Raw genomic sequence first — 23,667 nt, forward strand, 5'->3', positions numbered from 1 at the left:
GGTGAGGGGTGTAGGAGGGGGAGGGAGATCGGGAGGGAGGGATTGGAACAGGAGGGTGAGGGAGATCGGGAGGGAGGGATTGGAACAGGAGGGTGAGGGGTGTAGGAGGGTGAGGGAGATAGGGAGGGAGGGATTGGAACAGGAGGGTGAGGAGTGTAGGAGGGTGAGGGAGATAGGGAGGGAGGGATTGGAACAGGAGGGTGAGGGAGATAGGCAGGGAGGGATTGGAACAGGAGGGTGAGGGAGATAGGGAGGGAGGGATTGGAACAGGAGGGTGAGGGAGATAGGGAGGGAGGGATTGGAACAGGAGGGTGAGGGAGATAGGGAGGGAGGGATTGGAACAGGAGGGTGAGGGGTGTAGGAGGGTGAGGGAGATAGGGAGGGAGGGATTGGAACAGGAGGGTGAGGAGTGTAGGAGGGTGAGGGAGATAGGGAGCGAGGGATTGGAACAGGAGGGTGAGGGAGATAGGAGGGAGGGATTGGAACAGGAGGGTGAGGGAGATAGGGAGGGAGGGATTGGAACAGGAGGGTGAGGAATGTAGGAGGGAGGGATTGGAACAGGAGGGTGAGGGAGATAGGGAGGGAGGGATTGGAACAGGAGGGTGAGGAGAGTAGGAGGGTGAGGGAGATAGGGAGGGAGGGATTGGAACAGGAGGGTGAGGGAGATAGGGAGGGAGGGATTGGAACAGGAGGGTGAGGAGAGTAGGAGGGTGAGGGAGATAGGGAGGGAGGGATTGGAACAGGAGGGTGAGGGAGATAGGGAGGGAGGGATTGGAACAGGAGGGTGAGGGAGATAGGGAGGGAGGGATTGGAACAGGAGGGTGAGGAGTGTAGGAGGGTGAGGGAGATAGGGAGGGAGGGATTGGAACAGGAGGGTGAGGAGTGTAGGAGGGTGAGGGAGATAGGGAGGGAGGGGTTGGAACGGGGGTAGGAGGTGACAGAGATGGGGAGGTGAGTGTTGAAAATATTCCTTGTACCAGCCTTCAGCACCCAATGGGGAAAGAGGGGAGGAGGAGAATTCTCTCCTTGCCCCGCCTTCAAAAGTCAGAGCTGTAGTCTCTCAGCCAGACCCCTCCCTGTGTTCCCGAGAGTCTAATGGACAGCTTTCGCCCCCCACCCCCGTTGCCCATTGCCCACGTACCGTCAGATCCTGTCGGATGGATTTCAGCTGCTCACAGGCAAAGGCATAGTCCTGGTGGGTGGCCCAGTGAGTCTTCACCATGGCCAGGGACTTGCTGAGTACCTAGGGCACACACAGGAGGGAGACAGAGAGGGAGGGAGAGGGGGAGGAGGGAGGGAGAGGGAGAGGGGGAAGGGGGGTGGGGGGGGAGAGAAGAGTGTTGGGCGACGGGGGGGGGGGGGGGGGGGGGGGAAAACGACAGAAGGAGTCAGAGGAATATTGGAAGAAGGAGAAAATGACGAAAGAGAGGGAGATACTCCCAAGACAGCAACACAACAATCATTACCCTGTCAGAGCACCCGAACCCCTCCCTGAACCGATCTAAACAAGGGGACAGTACGATGAAGATGAGCGAGAGAGAGACAAAGCGCGAGAGAGCGCGCGAATCAGAGAGAGACAGAGCGCGTGAGCGAGAGAGATAAAGCATGCACGAGAGACACAGAGTGCCCGAGCGAGGGAGAGAGACAGAGCGCGCGAGCGGGAGAGAGAGACAGCGCGAAAGCCAGAGCGCATGAGTGAGAGAGAGACAGAGCGTGCGTGCGAGAGAGAGACAGGGAGTGAGACAGAGCGCACAAGAGAGCGTGCGAGCGAACGAGAGACAAAGCGCGCCTGAGCGAACGAGACAGAGAGCGAGTGTGAACGAGAGACAGAGTGCGCACAAGCGAACACCCTCCCACTGCCACCCCCCTCCTCCCCCCCCCACCCCAGAGCTGGCACTCACCGGAACGGGCCGCACGGTGGACGGGTCGGGGGCACAGGTGAGCCGGAGGTAATGTTTGGTGACCTCCTGGCTCGTGCCGATGATCTTGATGTGGTCCCAGTCGAGGGTGTCGGTGCTGCTGTCGAAGCTGTTGATCTGCAGCACCAGGGGCTCGCTCCGCAGCCTCTTGGTCGGGCCGTGCTGGAAGCGAGCTGCGCGCCGTTGCTTCTTGAAGTCCTTGTCTGGGTCCTCGAACACAAGCTGGCCAGGCCTCTTCAGGCGCCTTCCCTTCCTCACCGCTCCCGTCGTATCAAACTCCCTGGGGGTGGGCACGGGGTGGAGGGGCCGGGCAAAGGGTTAGAACCGCAGGCAGCAGCCCTGGGCACTCTACCCCCAGCAGCACGCCCAAGGTGGCGACACGCGAGCCGCTCTCTCGCCCGTGGGGAAACGGGATGGCCGATCAGTGCACAGCAGGATCCCGCCATGCCTTGGACACGTGAACAGGCGAGGGGGATAGAGGGATCCGGACAACCTCGAGGGGAAAGGGTTTCCCCAACAGGCTGAATGGCCTGCTGAATCGCTGGACTGAACCGCTCTGTTGCCGACCAGCTCCCCTGGTGGGGAATCGCTGCACACAGAAGCAGGGGCGCCCCCCCCCCTCCAACCCACCTACCGGGGGCGGGGCCTTACCTGCGGGTCCTCTGCATCCGCCCTCGGCCTCGCCCTCTGTCCAGCCGCCCTCGGCCCCGACCCTTGTGCAGGGGTTTGCGGTAAACGGGCCGATTCTCACTGCCCGAGTACGAGCTGCTGTCAGACTCGGAGCTCGAGCCACTGTCACTGAGCACACAGGGGAGGGAGGGGGGAAGAGACAGACATGGGAGGAGGGAGAGAGAGAGAGAGCCATCAATCCTGGAGGCAGTGGGGGGAGCGTACGCAGACGCGTAGGGAGGGAATGCGGATGGGCACAGAGCGTACGCGGATGTGCCGGGAGCGCACGCGGATGTGCCGGGACGGTACGCGGATGTGCGGGGAGCGCACGCGGATGTGCGGGGAGGGAACGCGGATGTGCTGGGAGGGAACGCGGATGTGCGGGGACGGTACGCGGATGTGCGGGGAGCGCACGCGGACGAGCGGGGAGCGCACGCGGACGTGTGGGGAGCGCACGCGGACGTGCGGGGACGTTACGCGGATGTGCGGGGAGCGCACTCGGATGCGCCGGGACGGTACGCGGATGCGCCGGGACAGTACGCGGATGTGCGGGGAGCGCATGCGGATGTGCGGGGAGCGCACGCGGATGTGCGGGGAGCGCACGTGGATGTGCGGGGACGTTACGCGGATGTGCGGGGAGCGTACGCGGATGTGCGGGGAGCGAACGCGGATGTGCGGGGAGCGAACGCGGATGTGCGGGGACGTTACGCGGATGTGCGGGGAGCGCACGCGGATGTGCGGGGAGCGTACGCGGATGTGCGGGGAGCGAACGCGGATGTGCGGGGACGTTACGCGGATGTGCGGGGAGCGCACGCGGATGTGCGGGGAGCGAACGCGGATGTGCGGGGAGCGAACGCGGATGTGCGGGGAGCGCACGCGGATGTGCGGGGACGTTACGCGGATGTGCGGGGAGCGTACGCAGACGTGCGGGGTGCTTACGCAGATGGGTAGGGAGCGCACTCGGATGTACCGGGCATGTACGCCGATATGCCAGGCGTGTACACGGATGTGTAGGGAGCGTCCCGCCCCACGGTCCCGGCCATACCTGCGATGGTGCCGTCGGTGTGGTGAACGAGATGATGACCTGGAACGACTTGCTGACCGGGAGTGAGAGCCCACACTGGACGAGGAGCTGGACTGTTCCCGGGTGAAGACGTTACGATAACCGAAACGGGAAGGCTGCCCACCGCCCCGGGCTCGCTGGGATGTGGCTGCGGCACTGCGGTGACTGGCTGAGGACGATAGGGATCCTCGCTGGGACGGGCTCGATGTCAGGCCACCGCGGTGAGACTGGCTACTCGGCAAACCCCAACGGTTCTTCTTCAGGGGACTGCCCTTCGGGACCTCCTTACTGAGGCTGGGAGGGATGGGGAGAGACGGGTACAGAGTCACAACACCGTCACCCAACTCAAACATCCAACACCGTCACCCAGCCGGAACACAGCTACAGGAGGCTGTTCAGCCCCTCCTCCTCCCTCCTACGCAGCCACAGGGCCACTCAGCCCCTCCTCCTCCCTCCTACACAGCGACAGGAGGCCACTCAGCCCCTCCTCCTCCCTCCTACACAGCTACAGGAGGCCACTCAGCCCCTCCTCCTCCTTCCTACACAGCGACAGGAGGCCACTCAGCCCCTCCTCCTCCCTCCTACATAGTGACAGGAGACCGTTCAGCCCCTCCTCCTCCCTCCTACACAGTGACAGGCGGCTGTTCAGCCCGCCACCCCCTTCCCCGGCCGGTTAGAGAGGAGCCGGCCCCTCCCCACCCGGTTATAGACAGAGGGAGGGAGGGAGGGAGACGGTGGGGACGTACTCGGGCAGGGGCTCGCTGCTCCAGTCAATGGTGTAGGCCGTCCCATCCTGCAGCCGGGCCTGCAGGACATCCTTCAGCAGTTTCTCGGTGCGGTCCTTATCCAGCTCGGTCTCACAGGCGGTGAAGCACCTCTGGACGTACTCCTTCATCGCCTGGGGCCAGTCATCCGGCTTGGACGGGGAGCCACTGTAACCAAACACAATCGGGGGGGGGGGGGTCACAGCAGCTCGGTAACCCTTCCCCGGCAGCGCGGCCCGGTAACCCTTCCCCGGCAGCCCGGCCTGGTAACCCTTCCCCGGCAGGGCGGCCCGGTAACCCTTCCCCGGCAGGGCGGCCCGGTAACCCTTCCCCGGCAGCCCGGCCCGGTAACCCTTCCCCATCAGGGCGGCCCGGTAACCCTTCCCCGGCAGCCCGGCCCGGTAACCCTTCCCCGGCAGCCCGGCCCGGTAACCCTTCCCCGGCAGCCCGCCCCGGTAACCCTTCCCCGTCAGGGCGGCCCGGTAACCCTTCCCCGGCAGAGCGGCCCGGTTACCCTTTCCCGGCAGCGCGGCCCGGTAACCCTTCCCCGGCAGCGCGGCCCGGTAACCACAACAGCAGCTTGTGGTTGGAGAACACCCCACCTGTCCGTCTGGCCTTCCCTCGGGAACTGGCCCGTTCCGATCAGATCCGTCTCAAACAGCAGGAGGCCTCTGCTCCGCAGCCAATCATTAGGATTTTCCCAGATCAGCCGACCCCTGACTCCCCCTTGCGTTCCCCCCCCCCCCCCCGAGAACCCCCACCTTCCCTCCTTCCTGAACGATGGATTGGCTCCGACCCTTTCCCTGTGACAGGGAAATCCACAGGCTGACCCCCCCCACAACTCCCCCACCCTCAGACTCCACCTCCACCCCCTCCCTCCCTCCCTCCCCTGACCCAGGTCTCTTTTATATCTTTCCCCTCTCCTTCGGCACTCCCTCCCAGCCGTCAGGGAAAACACCTCGGATAACCGTCCTATCCATGCCGCTCGGGATTTTATAAACCTCCAGAAGGTCGCCCCTCAGCCTCCGACGCTCCAGGGAAAACAGCCCCCCCCGGCCTATCCTTGCAGACGCTGCGGGAGGTCAGACACACAACGCGAAATCGCTGGATGGGAGTGAAGCAAAAAAAGCAGAGGGGAGGAGCTGCAGCATCTGTGGCGAGCAGGCAGAGTCAATGTGCTGGGTTTGGCGCACCACCCACAATGTGCCCAGGGCCCCAGCTCTGCTCTCTCGGCACAGACGCTGCCGAGTTTCTCCAGCACTCTCAGATTTGGTTTAACACCCGCCGTGGGGTCCGAACAGACACCAAGTGAAGACCGGTGGTCGCGGCAAGTCAGGCGACGGTTCGGGTACCTGTCGGACTCCGGGAAGTTGGGCACGCCCTGCTCTGCTGACCCTCCGAAGCTCTGACTGCTGACGGGGTACGGTCGCTTGGAGATGTTGAACTTGACGCCGCCGCTGCCTGATGCCTCTGCAAACACAGACCGAGAGACGCCCCGTCACAGAGGGCCCAGGGCGGGTGGGAGTGTTAGACCGCTGTAAACAGCAGCCCCTGTGCCTTCCCAAACCACACACACAGACCCACACACACACAGACCCACACACACACAGACCGAGAGACGCCCCGTCACACCGGGCCCAGGGCGGGTGGGAGTGTTAGACCGCTGTAAACAGCAGCCCCTGTGCCTTCCCAAACCACACACACAGACCCACACACACACAGACCGAGAGACGCCCCGTCACACCGGGCCCAGGGCGGGTGGGAGTGTTAGACCGCTGTAAACAGCAGCCCCTGTGCCTTCCCAAACCACACACACACACACACACACACACACACACACAGACCGAGAGACGCCCCGTCACACCGGGCCCAGGGCGGGTGGGAGTGTTAGATCACTGTAAACAACAGCCCTTGTGCCTTCCCCAAACTCTCTCACACCCCCACACACACCCCCACACACACCCCCCACCCCGGGGAGACCCCACCGTCAGTGTGTCCGCGATCTCCTTACGTTTCATACGTTGCCACAGCTGCTGGCCTTTCTTGCCCTTGCCCCCCGAGTCCGGGTATGGAGCCTGTTGTTGCTGCTGCTGTTGCTGAGAGTGATTGGTCGCTGTCCCTCCTGCTGCGTTGTGTTTCTGCTGCTGCTGCTGGCTCGGCTGCTGCTGCTGCTGCTGCTGAGGGGATGCTCCCTGGACCTGCTGCGAGCCCGGGTAGGCCAGGCTATCCTCCAGACCGGGAACGGGAGGCTGCAGGGGGTGGGACACGGGGCGACACAGAGAGAGATCCACGTCAGCATCGTCACCGTTTAGCCCTGCGCCCCCCCGCCCCCCCCCCCCCCACACCCTCACCCTCACCTCACCCCAGGAACCAGCTGACGGCAGAGTCAGAGAGATCGACCCAGAACCAGCCGCAGGACCCATCTCTCCCCCCCCCTGCCGTGTCAACGAGGCGCTGAGGCTGTTCGTGTCTCTCCCACCCTCACACGAGGCAGAGAGTCCCACAGCCTCTGGGCAAAAAAAAACGGTTTCCCCTCACATCCCGCTCTCAACCTCCTGCCCCTTCCTTTGCCCCCCCAGAGAGGGTGAGAGGGTGACAGTGCCAGCGTGTGCGAGAAAGTGAGCGAGCGTCTCAGAGTGTGCGGGAATTAGACACAGAAACGGGGCCAGGGGGAAGGACACGTACCTGTGTGCGGTTGTTGCTGTGCTGTGCACCTTGCTGGCCCTGCTGTGCTGCTGGGTAGGAGGCGCCCACGTTATACTGGCCCTGGTAACCCGAATACATGTTCTGTAACAACACAGGAGCAGGAGGAGGAGGAGTGAAACATGGGCCCGCAGATCAGGTCGCGCAGCACGCAACACCAGGCAAACACGGGCATGATACTCAGAGACACCACACCAGCCCCGAACCGCGGGGGGAGGGGGAGAAGGTGAAGGGGGGGACTGGGAAGAGGGAGCTGCAGGGGAGCAACACATCCCAGCACAGACAGAGTGAAGGAGGGACACCCTCTGACATTGTGGGGAGTAGAGAGAGAGAAAGAGAGGGAAAAAGAAATAGAGCACAAGGGAGGAGGGAGAGGGAGGGGAGAGAGTGTCCGGGGGAGGGGGGTGGGGGGGAGAGAAGACAGAGCGCATGCACCAAGGCAGAAGAGAGCGCGCGCACGCTCTCGAGGGAGGAAGAGAGAGCGCATGCACACGAGGGAGGGAGGAAGGAAGAGAGAGCGCGTGCTCGACGGCACAAAAGAGCACGCGCTCTCGGGGTGGAAGAGAGAGAGCGCGCGGGCGGGCTCTCGGTGGAGGAAGAGCGCGCGCATGCGCAAGGGAGGGAGGAAGAGAGAGCGCGTGCTCGAAGGCAGAAAAGCTCAGGCTCTCAGGGGAGGAAGAGAGAGCAAGCATGAGGGAGCGAAGAAGAGGGGGCACGGGCTCTTGGGGGGGGGAAGGGAGAGGGCGCACGCTCTCGGGGGGGGGGGAGGGAGAGGGCACGGGGTCTCGGGGGGGGGAAGGGAGAGGGCGCACGCTCTCGGGGGGGGGAAGGGAGAGGGCGCACGCTCTCGGGGGGGGGAAGGGAGAGGGCGCACGCTCTCGGGGGGGGGAAGGGAGAGGGCGCACGCTCTCGGGGGGGGGAGGGAGAGGGCGCGGGCTCTCGGGGGGGGGGAAGGGAGAGGGCGCGGGCTCTCGGGGGGGGGAAGGGAGAGGGCGCGGGCTCTCGGGGGGGGGAAGGGAGAGGGCGCGGGCTCTCGGGGGGGGGAAGGGAGAGGGCGCACGCTCTCGGGGGAGGGGGGGAAGGGAGAGGGTGCACGCTCTCGGGGGAGGGGGGGGAAGGGAGAGGGCGCACGCTCTCGGGGGAGGGGGGGGGAAGGGAGAGGGCGCACGCTCTCGGGGGAGGGGGGGGGAAGGGAGAGGGCGCACGCTCTCGGGGAGGAGGAAGGGAGAGGGCGCGGGCTCTCGGGTGGGGGGGGGAGGGAGAGGGCGCACGCTCTCGGGGGGGGGGGGTGGGGGGTGGGGGGGGGAGAGGGTGGAAGAGAGAGCGCGTGCTCGAAGGCAGAAGAGAGTGCACGCGGGCTCTCGAGGGAGGAAGAGAGAGAGCGCGTGCGGGAGGGGAGGGAGGAAGAGCGTGGCACGGCCTCTCGAGGGAGGAAGAGAGAGCGCGCGCACGAGGGAAAGGGGTGGGGAAAGAGAGTGTGCGCGCTTGAAGGCAGAAGAGCGCGCACTCTCCAGGGAGGAAGAGAGAGCGGCGTGTGCAAGGGAGGGAGAAAGGAAGGGAGCACGCGCTCTCGAAGGAGGAAGAGAGAGAGCACGTGCGAGGGAGGAAGGAAGAAAGGGGGTGCGCACGCGCACCCGGGGGAGGAAGAAAGGGGGCACGCGCGCGCGCCCGGGGGAGGAAGAAAGAGAGGGCGCGCCCGAGAGGGAGGGAGGAAGAAAGAGAGAGCGTGCACCCGAGGGAGGAAGAAAGAGAGCACGCGCAGGAGGAAGAAAGAGAGCACGCGCGAGGGAGGAAGAAAGAGAGAGCGCGCGCCCGTGGGAGGAAGAAAGGGGGCGCGCGCGGGAGGAAGAGAGATAGGGTGAGCGCGCGCGGGAGGGAGAGAGAGGGTGAGCGCGCGCGGGCCCTCGAGGGAGGAAAAGAGAGGGAGTGCGCGGGCGCGCGGAGAGGAGAGCGGGCGCGGCGCACGTGTGGAGAGAGAGAGACCAACTGTGAAAGTGTGGGGAGTTGAGCGAGAGCGTGCGCGAGAGACAAACACTCTGACAGTGTCCGAAGCTGAGAGAGGGAGGAGTGAGGGATGGAGACTGACAAAGATGTTGCCAGCGTACACATGTGCACAAACACCGGCCACTTTCCAAGGGACTGCACCGTACGGATGACCCAGTGTGCCGCCCCGTTTCCCCGACACCCTGGCCTCTGGCGGATGAACCAGTGACCGGGATAGACTGGTACTCACCATCTGGTAGGGGCTGTAGTACGGATAAGAGTAGTTATAACTGTACTGCTGGTACCACTGCTGATAATACTGCTGCATCGCAGCCGGGTCTGTCTGCTGCCCCAGGTACTGGGCACTCTGTCGGCAAATCACAAACACATGGGCATTAGGAGCCTGCCAAGCCCTTCCACCCATCCAGGCCGTGCTGGCCAGCAACCATCACCCAACCGTCTCTCATCCCATCTCCCAGTCACCAACGGCAGGGAAACAGACCCTTCGACCTGTCTCGGCCACGCTGACCGAGTCCCATGTAGCCCCACATCCCTCAAAAGCCCTTCCTCACCCTGTTCCCTCATCCAGATGCCTTTTCAATGTGCCAGCCTCTGCCAGCTCACACTCGCCACCCTCTGGAGGAGAATGGTGCCCCTCAGAACCTTTTCCCCTTCGGTTTTGGGCTCCCTGACCCTCAGCCATTCACCCCACCCAGTGTGATTTTATCAAACCTCACTAGAAGGTCACCACGCTCCCACCCCACCCCTCGGTGGTTCCAGGGAAGAGAGCCCCAGCCTTTCCAGTTTCACTCGATTACTCGGACCCTCCAGACGCAGCCACATGCCGGTGAGTCTTTGCCCGAGCCCCTCTCCAGTTTGGTGCCCATCCTTCCTGGGGCAGGGTGACCAGAACCGAACGCAGCCTTCCAAAGGCGGCCTGACCCGACAGCCAGAACAGGCCAGCCCAGCTCCTGGACTCTGCCCGACCCGGGGCGAGTGTGGGCCAATCACCAGCTCCTGACCTGTGGCGCTCGGGTCCGTCTCGCCGAAACGCAACAACGCGCCGTGACCTGAACCCGACTCCAGCCGCCGCCACTCGGCCCACTGATCACCTTCGCTCTGGCAAACAGGGCCCATTTCGTGTTCCCCTTTCTGCTCTCCTGATTTCCCTTTTCAGTGGACTCCCTCCACCCATTCCCCCTCTGCCAGGGATTCGCTTTATCCGAACCGGCTATCCTGGACGTGTTTGTGAGCAGAGCCTGAATTCCTCTCCTCGCCCAGTGGTCCCGGCACCTACCACGCTGAGAGGAACAGACAGCCGCTGAACGCACGGCTCTCTCATTTACAAAGGCCTCCGATCAGCCTTCCCCCACCCCACCCCATCCCTCAGCGTTTGAAAGCTCCTGTCAAAGGCCGGCGGTACGCCCACTGAGAAGTTCGAACGTTCAACCCTTTCCCTGTAACTGTTTCAAAGCTGACAGAATTCTGCTCACTGGCCCCAAACTGAGACCCCCCCCACCTTATTTCCCAAGAGACAGTCAGATTTTGCTCCTCCTCTCGCCCTGAACGCTGCGGCCAGCCCACGCCAAGTTGGGAAGGTTGAACTCCCCCCCAGCGTTCCGACCCCGTTGTTCGGACAGATATCCGCTATCTCCCAATTTCCTGACGCAGTCCTGGGGGCTGACAGTGCCATCAAGGTGCTCACTGGCCTTGGTATCACAAGTGCACATCTAAATCCTCCTACGACCTGATGAGGATTTCTGCCTCTCCCACCCTCTGGGTGAAAAGGTTTTCCCTCACATCCCCCTCTGAACCTCCTCCCCCTTACCTTCAATTGATTCCTCCTTCAAGGGCGGGGGGGGTGGAACGTTTCTTCCTGTCTACCCGATCTACCCCCCCCACCCCATCATTGCATCCATTACGTCCCCGCACTCTCACAATCTCCTCTGCCTTCAGGGAAACAACCTGGCCAATCTCCCTCCGGCCCCCAGCACAACATCCTGGGAAATCTCCCTCTGCGCCCGGCCCCAGGGCGAGCACGTCCCTCCCACAGCGCGGATCCCAGAACTGCACCCACTCTCGCCACGTGGCCGAACCGGCGATACCCAAGAGTCAGACACTGTGGAAACAGAGAGCCCCTCGGCCCAACGCGTTCGTGGTGAGTGTACTTCCCCGAACTAAACTCGCTCCACCTGCCGGCTCCTGGTCCCTAACCCTCCAACACCTGCCTAGTCAGGGGCTTATCTGAACGTCTTTTAGATGTTGTTACTGTCTTCACATCGATCACCTCCTCAGGAAGTTCGTTCCACACCCAAACCACACTCTGCGGTCAACAATTCGCCCCATGTCCTTCCGTCTAGTTCTCTCCTCCCACCTTATAAACCTGCCTCCCGGGTTGGAGATATCCCACCCTCAGGAAAAGACACTTGCTACTGTCGTGGTCTATACACCCCACCCTGGTTATATTATCAACGTCTCCTCTCAACCTCCTACAACGCTCTAAGGAAAGAAGTCCCAGACTTTTCTCGATAAATCAAACCTTCCGGTCCCAGCAACATCCTGGGAAATCTCTTCTGAACCCTGACCAGCTGAATCCTATCCTTTCTGTAACTGGGTGACCAAAACAGGACGCAGTACTGTAGGAGAGGCCTCACCAATGGTCTGTACATGACTGAGCAATGAAGACAAGCTCACTACTCACCTTCCCTACCTGTGACGCAAGCTTCCAAGAAATTCCCAACTTCCCTTCAGCCCAAAAGGCCCACACCCATCCTCCAAAGGGTAACTCACTGAGACCCAGTCCTCTTCCCCGATTACTCTGCATTTAATCCTGACTAATGCACCCAAACGGCACATCCCTGGGCACTATGGGTACCTTAGCACGGACAATCCCCCACCCTAACCTGCACATCCCTGGGCACTATGGGTAATTTAGCATGGCCAATCCCCACCCTAACCCGCACATCCCTGGGCACTATGGGTAATTTAGCACGGTCAATCCCCCACCCTAACCTGCACATACCTGGGCACTATGGGTAATTTAGCACAGACAATTCCCCACCCTAACCTGCACATCCCTGGGCACTATGGGTAATTTAGCACGGCCAATCCCCCACCCTAACCCGCACATCCCTGAGCACTATGGGTAATTTAGCACAGTCACTTCCCACCCTAACCTGTACATCCCTGGGCATTATGGGTAATTTAACATGGCCAATCCCACCCTAACATGTACATCCCTGGGCATTATGGGTAATTTAACACGGCCAATCCCACCCTAACCTGTACATCCCTGGGCATTATGGGTAATTTAACACGGCCAATCCCACCCTAACCTGCACATCCCTGGGCACTATGGGTAATTTAGCACGGCCAATCCCACCCTAACTTGCACATCCCTGGGCACTATGGGTAATTTAGCACGGCCAATCCCCACCCTAACCCGCACATCCCGGGGCACTATGGGTAATTTAACATGGCCAATCCCACCCTAAACTGCACATCCCTGGATCACGGGAGGAAGCAGGAGCAGACGGAGGAAACGGGAGCAGACGCTGAGAGAAGGTATTAGCTGCAGACAGACAGTCTGCCCCAAGGCCGGGGTTGAAGCCGGGTACCTGGGACTGTGAAGCAGCAGTGCTAACCACTGAGCCACCATACCACCCCATCACTTCATCCACCTGTCCCCACACCACCTTCCCAGGATCCAACTGTCCATCGTGTAATCCCCTGGCCTTGTGTGCACTGCCCAGGCCGCAGTGAATTCCCATTCGCCGCATATTAGCTCGGTCTCACCAGCCCGCCACACCGGTGAGAGTGAGTGTGAGCCCGGAGCTGACAGGGACAGGGGGGAGAGCTGAGCTGATTACCTGTGTACCCCCTTGTCCGGGGCACGGTGAGTGTGAGTGTGACTGTGGGTGTGAGCCTGGAGCTGACAGGGACAGGGGGGAGAGCTGAGCCGATTACCTGTGTACCCCCTTGTCCGGGGCACGGTGAGTGTGAGTGTGAGTGTGAGTCCGGAGCTGACAGGGACAGGGGGGAGAGCTGAGCTGATTACCTGTGTACCCCCTTGTCCGGGGCACGGTGAGTGTGAGTGTGAGTGAGTGTGAGCCCGGAGCTGACAGGGACAGGGGGGAGAGCTGAGCCGATTACCTGTGTACCCCCTTGTCCGGGGCCTGGTGAGTGTGAGTGTGAGTGTGAGCCCGGAGCTGATAGGGACAGGGGGGAGAGCTGAGCTGATTACCTGTGTACCCCCTTGTCCGGGGCACGGTGAGTGTGAGTGTGAGTGAGTGTGAGCCCGGAGCTGACAAGGACAGGGGGGAGAGCTGAGCTGATTACCTGTGTACCCCCTTGTCCGGGGCACGGTGAGTGTGAGTGTGAGAGAGCCCGGAGCTGACAGGGACAGGGGGGAGAGCTGAGCCGATTACCTGTGTACCCCCTTGTCCGGAGTTGTTGCCTGTCCCGGACTGCGAGCTGGACTTGTGGATACTGGCCAGCGCCTGCCGGGCTTTCTCCCATTCTGGGTTTTCCGGCTTCCCGGAATTCTCCGCTCCCGACGCACTGCCGCTGCAACTGTACTGCTGGGCCCTGGGGAGAGGAAGGTAACACCAGGAGGGTCAGTCTGCACCAGGTGAAGCTACAGGGGAACCATCCCCCTCACGTGCGACTGTTCAGTGTTGCCAAGCAACCGCCCCGTGCCAAACATTTCACCAACAGGTACCACTCCCACACAGGGACAGATACAGGGACAGTCGGTGCTGATACAGGGAGCTCCAGTCAGTGCTGACACACGCAGCTCCCTCAGGGTGGGATACAGGCAGCTCCCTCAGGGACAGTTGGTGCTGATACAGGCAGCTCCCTCAGGGACAGTTGGTGCTGATACAGGCAGCTCCCTCAGGGACAGTTGGTGCTGATACAGGCAGCTCCCTCAGGGAGGGATACAGGCACAGTCGGTGCTAATACAGGAAGCTCCCTCAGGGAGGGATACAGGCACAGTCGGTGCTGACACAGGCAAATCCCTCAGGAAGAGATACAGGGACAGTCGGTACTGACACAGGCAGCCCCCTCAGGGATGGTCGTTGCTGATACAGGCAGCTCCCTCAGAGAGGGATACAGGGACAGTCAGTGCTGACACAAGCATCTCCCTCAGGGAGGGATACAGGGACAGTCGGTGCTGACACAGGCAAATCCCTCAGGGAGGGATACAGGGACAGTCGGTACTGACACAGGCAGCTCCCTCAGGGATGGTCGTTGCTGATACAGGCAGCTCCCTCAGAGAGGGATACAGGGACAGTCAATGCTGATACAGGCATCTCCCTCAGGGAGGGATACAGGGACAGTCAGTGCTGATACAGGCATCTCCCTCAGGGAGGGATACAGGGACAGTCGGTGCTGATACAGGCAGCTCCCTCAGGGATAGCTGCCTTACCATACGGTGACTGGGTGAGGTATTACAGATGCCCACTTTCTCCTCAGTACTCTCACCCTCGGTACTCTGATCAGTTCCCACCCCCAGCCAGCCTGCCCGCGCTGACTGCACTCCTCCTGCCGAGGCTCACCACTGTGCTGCTTGCGTCGCCTGGTTCCCGATCCAGGTCTGACTCTGGCTGTTTTGTTGTTGCTGTTGCTGCAATGTGGCCATCTCCTCCTCCTCCACCTCCTCCTCCTCCAGCACCGCCGGCTGCTGCTGGAGCCCCCCTCGCTGTGCCCAGTCAACCAGTGCCAAACGGGACGGACAGCACCCTCCTTCACACGCTGTAACAGGCCACACACACAGACAGACAGTGAGAGCGAGGCACCGAGAGAGGGCGAGGTGCAGAGGGAGAGGGAGGCAGAGGCACAGAGACAGAGAGAGAGACAGAGAGAGAGACAGAGAGAGAGACAGAGAGAGAGACAGAGAGAGAGACAGAGAGAGAGACAGAGAGAGAGACAGAGAGAGAGACAGAGAGAGAGAGACAGAGAGAGGATTGTTTGTTATTTATTATTGTTTAATAATAAGGATTGTTTATTTATTATTACACACTCACTGTCTCTCTCTCTCTCTCTGGATTGTTTATATAATATTTACTGATATATTTATTATTACACACACTCACGGTCTCTCTCTCTCTCTGGATTGTTTATATAATATTTACTGATATATTTATTATTACACACTCACTGTCTCTCTCTCTCTCTGGATCGGTAATATAATATTTAATGATAAATTCATTATTACACACACTCACTGTCTCACCCTCTAGATTGATAATATAATATTTAATGATGTAGTCATTTTATACATACTCTCCCTCTCTGGATTGTTTATATAATATTTACTGATATATTTATTATTACACACACTCACTGTCTCTCTCTCTCTGGATTGTTTATATAATATTTACTGATATCTTTATTATCAGACACTCACTGTCTCTCCCTGTGGATGATAATATAATATTTAATTATACATTTATTTCATACACACTCTCACTTCTCTGGATTCTTTATATAATACTTACGGATATATTTATTATTACACACACTCACCGTCTCTCTCTCTCTCTGGATTGTTAATAAATATATCCGTAAATATTATATAATTACACACACTCACTGTCTCTCTCTCTCTCTCTGGATTGTTTATATAATATTTACTGATATATTTATTATTACACACACTCACTGTCTCTCTCTCTCATTGGATTGTTTATATAATATTTACTGATATATTTATTATTACACACACTCACCGTCTCTCTCTCTCTCTCTGGATTGTTTATATAATATTTACTGATATATTTATTATTACACACTCACTGTCTCTCTCTGGATTGTTTATATAATATTTACTGATATATTTATTATTACACACACTCACCGTCTCTCTCTCTCTCTGGATTGTTTATATAATATTTACTGATATATTTATTATTACACACACTCACTGTCTCTCTCTCTCTCTGGATTGTTTATATAATATTTACTGATATATTTATTATTACACACACTCACTATCTCTCTCTGGATTGTTTATGTAATATTTACTGATATATTTATTATTACACACACTCACCGTCTCTCTCTCTCTCTCTGGATTGTTTATATAATATTTAGTGATATATTTATTATTATACTCACTCACTGTCTCTCTCTCTCTGGATTGTTTATATAATATTTACGGATATATTTATTATTACACACTCACTGTCTCTCTCGGATTGGTTATACAATATTTACTGATATATTTATTATTATACACACTCACTGTCTCTCTCTCTCTCTCTGGATTGTTTATATAATATTTACTGATATATTTATCCTTATTACACGCTCATTGTCTCTATCTCGCTGGATTGTTTATATAATATTTACTGATATATTTATCCTTATTACACGCTCATTGTCTCTATCTCGCTGGATTGTTTATATAATATTTACGGATATATTTATTATTACACACACACACACACAGTCTCTCTCTCTCTCTCTCTCTGGATTGTTTAAGTAATATTTACTGATATATTTATTATTACACACACTCACTGTCTCTCTCTGGATTGTTTATATAATATTTCCTGATATTTATTATTACACACACTCACACACTGCCTCTCTCTCTCTGGATGGTTTATATAATATTTCCTGATATATTTATTATCAGACACTGTCTCTCCCTGTGGATTGATAATATAATATTTAATTATACATTTATTTCATACACACTCTCTCTTCTCTGGATTGTTTATATAATATTTACTGATATATTTATTATCTCACACACTGTCTCTCTCTGGATTGGTTATACAATATTTACTGATATATTTATTATTACACACACTCACTGTCTCTCTCTCTCTGGATTGTTTATATAATATTTACTGATATATTTATTATTACACACACTCACCGTCTCTCTCTCTGGGTTGTTTACATAATATTTACTGATATATTTATGATTGCACACTCACTGTCTCTCTCTGGATTGTTTATATAATATTTACTGATATATTTATTCTTTTTACACACTCACTGTCTTTCTCTCTCTGGATTGTTTGTATAATATTTACTGATATATTTATTATTACACTCACTCACTGTCTCTCCCTGTTGATTGATAATACAATATTTAATTATACATTTATTTCATACACACACTCTCTTCTCTGGATTGTTTATATCATATTTACTGATATATTTATTATTACACACTCACTGTCTCTCTCTGGATTGTTTATATAATATTTACTGATATATTTATTATTACACACACTCACTGTCTCCCTCTCTCTCTCTGGATTGTTTATATAATATTTACTGATATATTTATTATTACACACTCACTGTCTCTCTCTGGATTGTTTATATAATATTTACTGATATATTTATTATTACACACACTCACTGTCTGTCTCTCTCTCTCTCTCACTCTCTCTCTCTCTCTCTCTGGCTTGTTTATATAATATTTACTTAAAGTCTGGTTGAAGATTTGTAGCTCGGGTGTCCATTGTTGTGGTTCTGTTGGCCCTGCTGGAAGTTTTTGCGGCAAACGTTACGTTCCCTTGCTAGGGAACATCATCAGTGCTATTGGAGCCTCCTGTGAAGCGCTGCTTTGATGTTTCTTCCGGTATTTACTGATATATTTATTATTATACACACTCACTGTCTCTCTCTCTGGATTGTTTATATAATATTTACTGATATATTTATTATTACACACACTCACTGTCTCTCTCTCTGGATTGTTTATATAATATTTACGGATATATTTATTATTACACACACTCACTGTCTCTCTGGATTGTTTATATCATATTTACTGATATATTTATTATTACACACACTCACTGTCTCTCTCTCTCTGGGGTTGTTTATATAATATTTACTGATATATTTATTATTACACACTGTCTCTCTCTGGATTGTTTATATAATATTTACTGATATATTTATTATTACACACTCACTGTCTCTCTCTGGATTGTTTATATAATATTTACTGATATATTTATTATTACACACACATTGTCTCTCTCACTAGATTGTTTATATAAAATTTACTGATATATTTATTATTATACACACTCACTGTCTCTCTGGATTGTTTATATCATATTTACTGATATATTTATTATTACACACACTCACTGTCTCTCTCTCTCTCTGGATTGTTTATATAATATTTACTGATATATTTATTATTACACACACTCACTGTCTCTCTCTCTGGATTGTTTATATAATATTTACTGATATATTTATTATTACACACACTCACTGTCTCTCTCTCTCTGGATTGTTTATATAATATTTACTGATATATTTATTATTACACACACTCACTCTCTCTCTCCCTGGATTGTTTATATAATATTTACTGATATATTTATTATCACACACACTCACTGTCTCTCTCTGGATTGTTTATATAATATTTACTGATATATTTATTATTACACACGCTCACTGTCTCTCTCTCTCTCTGGATTGTTTATATGATATTTACTGATATATTTATTATTACACACACTCACTGTCTCTCTCTCTCTGGATTGTTTATATAATATTAACTGATATATTTATTATTAGACACACTCACTCTCTCTCTCTCTCTCTGGATTGTTTATATCATATTTACTGATATATTTATTATTACACACACTCACTGTCTCTCTCTCTCTGGATTGTTTATATAATATTTACGGATATATTTATTATTACACACACTCACTGTCTCTCTCTCTCTGGATTGTTTATATAATATTTACTGATATATTTATTATTACACACACTCACTGTCTCTCTCTCTGGATTGTTTATATAATATTTACTGATATATTTATTATTACACACTCACTGTCTCTCTCTCTCTGGATTGTTTATATAATATTTACTGATATATTTATTATTACACACACTCACTGTCTCTCTCTGGATTGTTTATATAATATTTACTGATATATTTATTCTTATTACACACTCATTGTCTCGCTCTCTCTGGATTGTTTGTATAATATTTACTGATATATTTATTATTACACTCACTGTCTTTCTATTTCTGGATTGTTTGTATAATATTTACTGATATATTTATTATTACACCCACTCACTGTCTCTCCCTGTTGATTGATAATACAATATTTAATTTTACATTTATTTCATACACACTCTCTCTTCTCTGGATTGTTTATATCATATTTACTGATATATTTATTATTACACACACTCACTGTCTCTCTCTCTGGATTGTTAATAAATATATCAGTAAATATTATATAATTACACACACTCACTGTCTCCCTCTCTCTCTCTGGATTGTTTATATAATATTTACTGATATATTTATTATTACACACACTCACTGTCTCTCTCTCTCTGGATTGTTTATATAATATTTACTGATATATTTATTATTACACACACTCACTCTCTCTCTCCCTGGATTGTTTATATAATATTTACTGATATATTTATTATCACACACACTCACTGTCTGTCTCTCTCTCTCTCTCACTCTCTCTCTCTCTCTCTCTCTCTGGCTTGTTTATATAATATTTACTTAAAGTCTGGTTGAAGATTTGTAGCTCGGGTGTCCATTGTTGTGGTTCTGTTGGCCCTGCTGGAAGTTTTTGCGGCAAACGTTACGTTCCCTTGCTAGGGAACATCATCAGTGCTATTGGAGCCTCCTGTGAAGCGCTGCTTTGATGTTTCTTCCGGTATTTACTGATATATTTATTATTATACACACTCACTGTCTCTCTCTCTGGATTGTTTATATAATATTTACTGATATATTTATTATTACACACGCTCACTGTCTCTCTCTCTCTCTGGATTGTTTATATGATATTTACTGATATATTTATTATTACACACACTCACTGTCTCTCTCTCTCTGGATTGTTTATATAATATTAACTGATATATTTATTATTAGACACACTCACTCTCTCTCTCTCTCTGGATTGTTTATATCATATTTACTGATATATTTATTATTACACACACTCACTGTCTCTCTCTCTCTGGATTGTTTATATAATATTTACGGATATATTTATTATTACACACACTCACTGTCTCTCTCTCAGGATTGTTTATATAATATTTACTGATATATTTATTATTACCCACACTCACTGTCTCTCTCTGGATTGTTTATATAATATTTACTGATATATTTATTATTACACACTCACTGTCTCTCTCTCTCTGGATTGTTTATATAATATTTACTGATATATTTATTATTACACACACTCACTGTCTCTCTCTCTGGATTGTTTATATAATATTTACTGATATATTTATTATTACACACTCACTGTCTCTCTCTCTCTGGATTGTTTATATAATATTTACTGATATATTTATTATTACACACACTCACTGTCTCTCTCTGGATTGTTTATATAATATTTACTGATATATTTATTCTTATTACACACTCACTGTCTCTCCCTGTTGATTGATAATACAATATTTAATTTTACATTTATTTCATACACACTCTCTCTTCTCTGGATTGTTTATATCATATTTACTGATATATTTATTATTACACACACTCACTGTCTCTCTCTCTGGATTGTTAATAAATATATCAGTAAATATTATATAATTACACACACTCACTGTCTCCCTCTCTCTCTCTGGATTGTTTATATAATATTTACTGATATATTTATTATTACACACTCACTGTCTCTCTCTCTCTCTGGATTGTTTATATAATATTTACTGATATATTTATTATTACACACACTCACTGTCTCGCTCTGGATTGTTTATAAAATATTTACTGATATATTTATTATTACACACACTCACTGTCTCGCTCTGGATTGTTTATATAATATTTACTGATATATTTATTATTACACACACTCACTGTCTCTCTCTCTCTCTGGATTGTTTATATAATATTTACTGATATATTTATTATTACACACACTCACTGTCTCTCTCTCTCTCTGGATTGTTTATATAAAATTTACTGATATATTTATTATTACACACACTCACCGTCTCTCTCTCTGGATTGTTTATATAATATTTACTGATATATTTATTATTACACACGCTCACTGTCTCTCTCTTTCTGGATTGTTTATATAATATTTACTGATATATTTATTATCACACACACTCACTCCCTCTCTCTCTCTCTGGATTGTTTATATAATATTTACTGATATATTTATTATTACACACACTCACTGTCTCTATCTCTCTGGATTTTTTATATAAAATTTACTGATATATTTATTATTACACACTCACTGTCTCTCTGGATTGTTTATATAATATTTACTGATATATTTATTATTATACACACTCACTGTCTCTCTCTCTCTCTGGATTGTTTATATAATATTTACTGATATATTTATTATTTTACACACTCTGTCTCTCTCTGGATTGTTTATATACTATTTACTGATATATTTATTATTACACACACTCACTGTGTCTCTCTCTCTCTCTCTCACTCTCTCTCTCTCTCTCTCTCTCTCTCTGGCTTGTTTATATAATATTTACTTAAAGTCTGGTTGAAGATTTGTAGCTCGGGTGTCCATTGTTGTGGTTCTGTTGGCCCTGCTGGAAGTTTTTGCGGCAAACGTTACGTTCCCTTGCTAGGGAACATCATCAGTGCTATTGGAGCCTCCTGTGAAGCGCTGCTTTGATGTTTCTTCCGGTATTTACTGATATATTTATTATTATACACACTCACTGTCTCTCTCTCTGGATTGTTTATATAATATTTACTGATATATTTATTATTACACACACTCACGGTCTATCGCTCTGGACTGTTTATATAATATTTACTGATATATTTATTATTACACACACTCACTGTCTCTCTCTGGATTGTTTATATAATATTTACTGATATATTTATTATTACACACACTCACTGTCTCTCTCTCTCTCTGGATTGTTTATATAAAATTTACTGATATATTTATTAATACACACTCACTGTCTCTCTCTGGATTGTTTATATAATATTTACTGATATATTTATTATTACACACACTCACTGTCTCTCTCTCGCTGGATTGTTTATATAATATTTACTGATATATTTATTAATACACACTCACTGTCTCTCTCTGGATTGTTTATATAATATTTACTGATATTTATTATGACACACTCACTGTCTCTCTCTGGATTGTTTATATAATATTTACTGATATATTTATTATTACACACACTCATTGTCTCTCTCCCTGGATTGTTTATATAATATTTACTGATATATTTATTATTACACACACTCACTATCTCTCTCTGGATTGTTTATATAATATTTACGGATACATTTATTATTACACACACTCACTCTCTCTCTCTCTCCCTGGATTGTTTATATAATATTTACTGATATATTTATTATTACACACTCACTGTCTCTCTCTCTCTCTCTCTGGATTGTTTATATAATATTTACTGATATATTTATTATTACACACACTCACCGTCTCTCTCTCTCTGGATTGTTTATATAATATTTACTGATATATTTATTATTACACACACTCACCGTCTCTCTCTCTGGATTGTTTATATAATATTTACTGATATATTTATTATTACACACACTCACCGTCTCTCTCTCTGGATTGTTTATATAATATTTACTGATATTTATTATGACACACTCACTGTCTCTCTCTGGATTGTTTATATAATATTTACTGATATATTTATTATTACACACACTCATTGTCTCTCTCCCTGGATTGTTTATATAATATTTACTGATATATTTATTATTACACACTCACTGTCTCTCTCTCTCTGGATTGTTTATATAATATTTACTGATATATTTATTATTACACACACTCACTATCTCTCTCTGGATTGTTTATATAATATTTACGGATACATTTATTATTACACACACTCACTCTCTCTCTCCCTGGATTGTTTATATAATATTTACTGATATATTTATTATTACACACTCACTGTCTCTCTCTCTCTCTCTCTGGATTGTTTATATAATATTTACTGATATATTTATTATTACACACACTCACCGTCTCTCTCTCTGGATTGTTTATATAATATTTACTGATATATTTATTATTACACACTCACTGTCTCTCTCTCTCTCTCTGGACTGTTTATATAATATTTACTGATATATTTATTATTACACACACTCACCGTCTCTCTCTCTGGATTGTTTATATAAAATTTACTGATATATTTATTATTACACACACTCACTGTCTCTCTGGATTGTTTATATCATATTTACTGATATATTTATTATTACACACACTCACTCTCTCTCTCTCTCTGGGGTTGTTTATATAATATTTACTGATATATTTATTATTACACACTGTCTCTCTCTGGATTGTTTATATCATATTTACTGATATATTTATTATTACACACACTCACTGTCTCTCTGGATTGTTTATATAATATTTACTGATATATTTATTATTACACACACTCACTGTCTCTCTCTGGATTGTTTATATAATATTTACTGATATATTTATTATTACACACACTCACTGTCTCTCTCTGGATTGTTTATATAATATTTACTGATATA

General features: G+C 50.2%; 1 protein-coding gene across 1 annotated transcript in view; it reads right to left on the bottom strand.

Moving 5' to 3' along the window:
• leng8 (leukocyte receptor cluster (LRC) member 8) overlaps positions 1-23,667 on the bottom strand; it is a 46,288-nt gene that overhangs the window by 18,409 nt on the left and 4,212 nt on the right. The window contains exons 2-12 of the mRNA XM_060856957.1: positions 14,660-14,855; positions 13,529-13,688; positions 9,352-9,468; positions 7,101-7,202; positions 6,427-6,664; positions 5,768-5,885; positions 4,398-4,583; positions 3,634-3,945; positions 2,571-2,717; positions 1,902-2,199; positions 1,142-1,243 (exon numbers count right to left, since the gene is read on the bottom strand). Coding sequence (XP_060712940.1) covers positions 1,142-1,243; positions 1,902-2,199; positions 2,571-2,717; positions 3,634-3,945; positions 4,398-4,583; positions 5,768-5,885; positions 6,427-6,664; positions 7,101-7,202; positions 9,352-9,468; positions 13,529-13,688; positions 14,660-14,742 — 1,863 coding nt within the window. The 5' untranslated portion in view covers positions 14,743-14,855. The remainder of the gene's footprint in view (positions 1-1,141; positions 1,244-1,901; positions 2,200-2,570; positions 2,718-3,633; positions 3,946-4,397; positions 4,584-5,767; positions 5,886-6,426; positions 6,665-7,100; positions 7,203-9,351; positions 9,469-13,528; positions 13,689-14,659; positions 14,856-23,667) is intronic.

This window comes from Hemiscyllium ocellatum, chromosome 49 (genome assembly GCF_020745735.1).
Source record: "Hemiscyllium ocellatum isolate sHemOce1 chromosome 49, sHemOce1.pat.X.cur, whole genome shotgun sequence".
NCBI classification, from domain to species: domain Eukaryota; kingdom Metazoa; phylum Chordata; class Chondrichthyes; order Orectolobiformes; family Hemiscylliidae; genus Hemiscyllium; species Hemiscyllium ocellatum.